The following is a 5334-nucleotide window of genomic DNA, read 5'->3' on the forward strand; positions in this document are numbered from 1 at the left end:
GGACCCTAGCTTCCTCCACACGGTAGTGCCCGTCAGAATCGAATGTAGCCTGCGCCGGATCGTGATGGACGAGATACCTCACGTCCTTAACGTTCTGCATCCAACGCTCAACTCGGCCACCTGCCATAAGATATCAAACAGTCTTTGCCGGCCTGCCCTTCATCACTTCTTCCCCATCGTCTTCGCCAGCTCTGGCGTTTTTCTTCTTGTATCTCGATGCACCGCATATGTGGCAGATCTCATGGTTCTTGTACTCTCCAATGTATACCACGCAGTCGTTTGGACATGAATGATGTTTCACGCAATCTAATCCAAGCGGGCAAGTAATCTTCTTCGCCTCGTATGTGCTTTTGGGAAATTTGTTTGGCTGTGGAAAAACCGAAGCAAGGTAACTCAACAAGTCCGTGAAGCCTTTGTCTGACCAGCATGATGCTGCCTTCGGCCTCAAAAGTTCGAGCATCACTTCGAGCATGTTGTTTTCTTCGCCAGCTCCTTCATATAAGGGTGTGTTTGCGTCCTCCAACAATTTTTTGAACTGAGCAGACTCTGCCTCATCTTCGGGATCCTCCAGCTGGTCCCGTAGGTACGGGTCATCTAGCATTTCGGCAATCCTGCCACGTGGAGCTCCTTCACCTTCCACATTAGCCTCCTCATCGACCCTTGTTTCTTCCTCGGAATCATTCGCCAGATCATACCGCAGGACATCATGATCTTCGCTACTGCTACCGACATCAACCGCATCCTCCCCGTGACAAGTCCAGCGAGAATAACCTTCCACAAAACCCGATGCCAGCACATGCATCTAAACATCTTCAGGCTTTATCATGCATGTGTTTCCACATTTGCGACATGGACAACGCATCATCACAAGTCCTTTTCGTTCCATATCACCTTTCGCGACTCCAAAAAAGATCGTCCATTCGGCTATCTATCGAGCATTGTTTCTTTTCTTGGCGTACATCCAAGAACGGTCCTTCGATCTACAACACAATACACAAGAAAACACACAAAGCAAAATAGTTAGCCTAATCATTGACAAGGGGATTAAGGTGTTAATTAAACGGGGCTAACTAAAAATTTGAAATTAGAGACATTTGGAGAGAAATTGGAGGCCGGCGAGAAAGATCGGGAGGGAGAGAGAGCTCGCAAGAGAGAGGGAAGCTCCGGGCGACGATGAGGAGGCGACATTTTGGCCGGCAGCCGGAGCTCAAAAATTTGAAATTGGGGAACTTTAGAGAGAAATTGGAGGTCGGCGAGATAGATCGGGAGGGAAAGAGAGCTCGCAAGGGAGAGGGAAGTTTCGAGCTTGAAGATCAGAGCTCGCCGGCCATGGCCGGCGGCCGGATGGGGACCATCGGCGCGCGCGGGGGGGGGGGGGGGGGGGAGAGAGGAGGAAGGGAGAGGGAGGAGGGGTACCTGCGGGGCTCGCCGCCGGGTGAAATCGGCATCGCTTCGCCGTCGCCGGGGAAGATGGGCCGCAGCTGGTCCGTTACGGCAGCTGGTCCGTTACGATGCGCAGCGCGACCAGCTGCGGCTGTGGTCTGCGTATTTAAACCGCGACCCTCATCAGTGGCGGTCGCGACACGGGCGACCGTTACTAATAATAGGGGACACATAAGTAACGGTCGCTTTAACACAGCCCGTTACTGATGGCCGTTACTGATGTGTGGTGCATCAGTAACGGGCCGTGTTAAAGCGACCGTCACTGATGTCTCTCGCGAGGTATGACGGTCGCGTCGCGTGACCGCCACTGATGTACGGCTGGACGGGGACGGACAGACCCCGCTCTGTTCATCAGTAACGATCGCGGCGGCGACCGACACTGATGTTTTTCATCAGCAACGGTCGCGCCGGACCAGTTACTGATGTGCAGTTACATATATACCGTTTTGTAGTAGTGTACTCCTAGTATGCCGGAGAATTGGCCGTTTCTCGCAGCCGAGGAATATCATCTGTTCCTCTGATGCATGTGCTGTAGCCTGTACCTCCGCTTTGCATCCCACCGTGTTTTTACCTAGCGTAGAAACGGGAACACCTACGTGTGGTAACTGGTAATTTGACAGTTTTGTTTTTCTTCGTTGAGTTTCTGATCACTTCAGTCTACAGAAGCTTACTTGACAGTTGTAGAACTGTGCGCCCGGTAAGAACTAAGCAGAACTTGGGAGTTTTCAAACTGGAAGGAACGGTTGTGTTTTTTAGTTTAATTGGATCATAAGGAGGATGTTCATGTTGGTACAGTAGCACTACCTTTTTTTTTTGACGGGGAGTACAGTAGCACGACCTTGCTTCGAAACTAAACAGAAGAACATGGCTCGTCGGCTGCAAGTCTGGAATAGACGCGTACTCCTGCAATTTCCGGGGCAAACATGTCGGCCCAAACTCAGTGTAAAGTAAACATAAGGCCCAATAGCCAAAACAAAAAAAGAGCCCAACGGTATAAATTTAGGCTTTTGTTTCCAGAGGCTTGGAAGCACCAAAGCCCAGACAAACAGTTCAGAACTTCAGCCCGACAAATGAAAGCGCAGGGGGCGCTGTCATAAAAAAGAAAAAGAAGAAAAAAGAAAACGAAAGCGTTGGGGGCGAAATCGACAGACATCTCGGCCCTCGCCTCTGCCTGCGCGCATGGCTCCCGCATCCAACTCGCCGCCGGCGAACGCCCGCGCACCTCAGTCGCTGGCGAAGTCCACTCTGCTGGGCGGCGTGGGGGATCTGGACGCGGCGGTTTCCCTCCGCCTCCACGCCCTCTTCCTACCGGTGCCCCGTCTCCTCCTCAAGGCCCTGGAGGTCGCCGGGGACGGCCGCATCTGGCTCCCCGTGCCCATCTCCCTGCTGCTGATCTCCACCACCACCTCGTCCACGGTATCCCCTCTCCTCGTCGGTCTCGTCGCGGGCCTCGTGCTGGACCTGGCCTTCGTCGGCCTCGTCAAGCTCGTCGTCCGCCGCCAACGCCCCGCGTACAACGTTGAGGACATGTACGTTGCGGTGGCCGCCGACCACTGGTCCTTCCCCAGCGGCCACTCCTCCCGGGCTTTCCTCGTCGCTGCCTTCCTCGCCGACGGCGGTTTCCCCCGCCTGGCACTGTTCCTCTGGGCGGCCGCGACTTCCGCGTCAAGGGTGCTTCTTGGCCGGCACTACGTTCTCGATGTCGTCGCCGGGGCTTGGCTTGGCGTGATGGAGGCCTGGCTCAGCAACTTGATCTTGAGTTTTCTGTGCGGCCGCAGCAGCTTTCTTGTATGCTAGCTGTTGTTCTTGCATTATTTGTTACTATACTCCTTTGTTGGCAGAAAAGTGCAATTATTTGTGAGCAATTCAAGTTTGGTGAGCACCTCAGTTGTTTTCAGATCTCGAATTGAGTGTACCGTGAAGGAGCAATTAAATTCTCAGGAACAGTCATTTGGAAGCATGATTTCTGGATGGTGATTTCTTCACTCTCTTTTTTTTAGTCCGTGATGTCTTGTTATGTGCGGCAGGTGCTAGCTAGACTTGCATAATCGTAGCTCTTCCTCAGGTGTTTGTACTAAAGCCGAGCCTGTGCCACCGCCGGCATCTAGCCCCACCGTGTTTGCCGTTAGATCTTTCGTGGGGATTTGTGAAAGCAACTGTTTGCAATTCCTATGAAATCTATGACTGAATTAATATGTCCCATCCTATCTGTGTCAGGACAAGTGGATCCCTGTACTAGTCTGACTTGATGAGAGAGCCTGAACAGTCCTATGCCTGTTTGAACTACCGAAGGGGTGAGAGAAAACAGAGTGACATCAAAATGTCTACTTTATCTCGTTCTTCCTCCTCCCGCATCTTTCAGTACAGGATTCATCTGGTATGTTTCCTTCCGGCAACTAAAGTACCGACTACAAAGATAGGTACATGAAAGTTAGGCACGTGAAAGTATATGATCGAGCTGAATGTTAGGCAATGGACTGATAGATATTCTGATTTTCATATATTTATCCCAATGAAATCTCTCTAACCGAAGAATCCATGATGGGATGAAAACACAGAAATAGTTTAATTTGGAAATAAGTACTCTTAGGTACTGGACCGGTACTTCAGTACAATAATGATAGCAGCTCGATTCACATGGATATATGATAGCAGTAAAAAATAGTTCAGTACAGGAAGTACGTTTGAAAACAACATTCTATAACCGCAGATAGCCTTCAAGATTTGAGGACACAAATGTACTGGTACAACAACATAGTTTGGTGGACAAATTAGTTCTGAACAAACACAATGGGACACAAATCAGTTCAGTTCAAAACAGAAGGACATGAGATCGTGTTCCACTGTGCAAAAATCTATTTGGGTTCGCCAATGATCTTCAGTATTGGTACAGGGACTCTGCACTTGTTTTTCTCTATATTCAGGATCTCATGAAGAAAGATGTGTTGTCCTTGAATAACCTTTCTGCATTGAGAACAAACAATTTGAATTGATATGGCCGAGCAGTTAAGTACATTGTACAGACAAATGAATTTTCCAAGGTACACAAATTACCAATATGAGTGGCTGCTCCAATTCATCCCCATTGTAATTCCGTAGAGAATGCATCATGGTACAAGTTAGTATGAAAGCAGTACATAACCGTACATAGTGCAAAGGAATGACAGCACAAGTACATCCATGTGCATGTTGCTGTGAAAATTATAAGTTGCACAATCATACAACTTGATGTACTAGATTTAAAAGTACAACTACATCTTATATGCTTACTGTTGTCTAAACTATAAATATAGAAATCCCTCAACATGTTTGTACTGCTCTCACAAGGTACAAGTACATTTCTGTTCAATCGTACACAATAATAGATTTGAAAGTACAAAAGTGTATATATGTCCGTAAACATGTTTGTACTCCATTTGCAAGGTACAAGCACATTACAAGGGAAGAAACCATTATAGAAAGGATGAACTATAGGTGATAATACAAGTACATATCCATGCTTCCTGCTGTGTACAAGGAATAAAACAACATATTGTAGTAGTTTTGAAAGTACAAGTACATCTATGCCCTTGTTGGTGTGTACCCTGGAGAGAAGAAAGCTACACGGGACTGGAGAGACATTAGTACTGGAACTTTGGAATACCCATACAAGTACATAAGAGAAATATTAGTACTGGAACTAGGAAGGATAAACAGAACATGAATCAATGGAATGAGAGAGAACTAATACAAGTACGAGTACTCATTGGAATGAAACACTAGATTTTTAACAAATTTAATCAGTACACAGCAGAGACTACAGTTCTTACAAGTCAAGAGTACCAGTACTTTGCAAGCACGGGACGTACCTTTCATTGACTCATCGTCTCATGTACCACGATGATGGAGACA

The 5334-nt window shown here is 48.0% G+C and overlaps 1 protein-coding gene across 1 annotated transcript; it reads left to right on the top strand.

The window, feature by feature from the left end:
- The first annotated feature begins 2436 nt into the window (after positions 1-2436).
- On the top strand, positions 2437-3429 carry LOC100827782 (probable lipid phosphate phosphatase beta). The gene has a single exon (XM_003569992.4). It carries the CDS (start codon positions 2623-2625, stop codon positions 3238-3240), a length of 618 nt encoding a protein of 205 aa, XP_003570040.1. The 5' UTR covers positions 2437-2622; the 3' UTR covers positions 3241-3429.
- The last annotated feature ends 1905 nt before the right edge of the window (positions 3430-5334 follow it).

This window comes from Brachypodium distachyon, chromosome 3 (assembly GCF_000005505.3).
Source record: "Brachypodium distachyon strain Bd21 chromosome 3, Brachypodium_distachyon_v3.0, whole genome shotgun sequence".
In the NCBI taxonomy this organism is placed as follows: domain Eukaryota; kingdom Viridiplantae; phylum Streptophyta; class Magnoliopsida; order Poales; family Poaceae; genus Brachypodium; species Brachypodium distachyon.

Bases quoted from the DNA above. Each gene is read 5' to 3' on its own strand.
- LOC100827782 (XM_003569992.4), top strand. From the start codon at position 2,623: ATGGCTCCCGCATCCAACTCGCCGCCGGCGAACGCCCGCGCACCTCAG.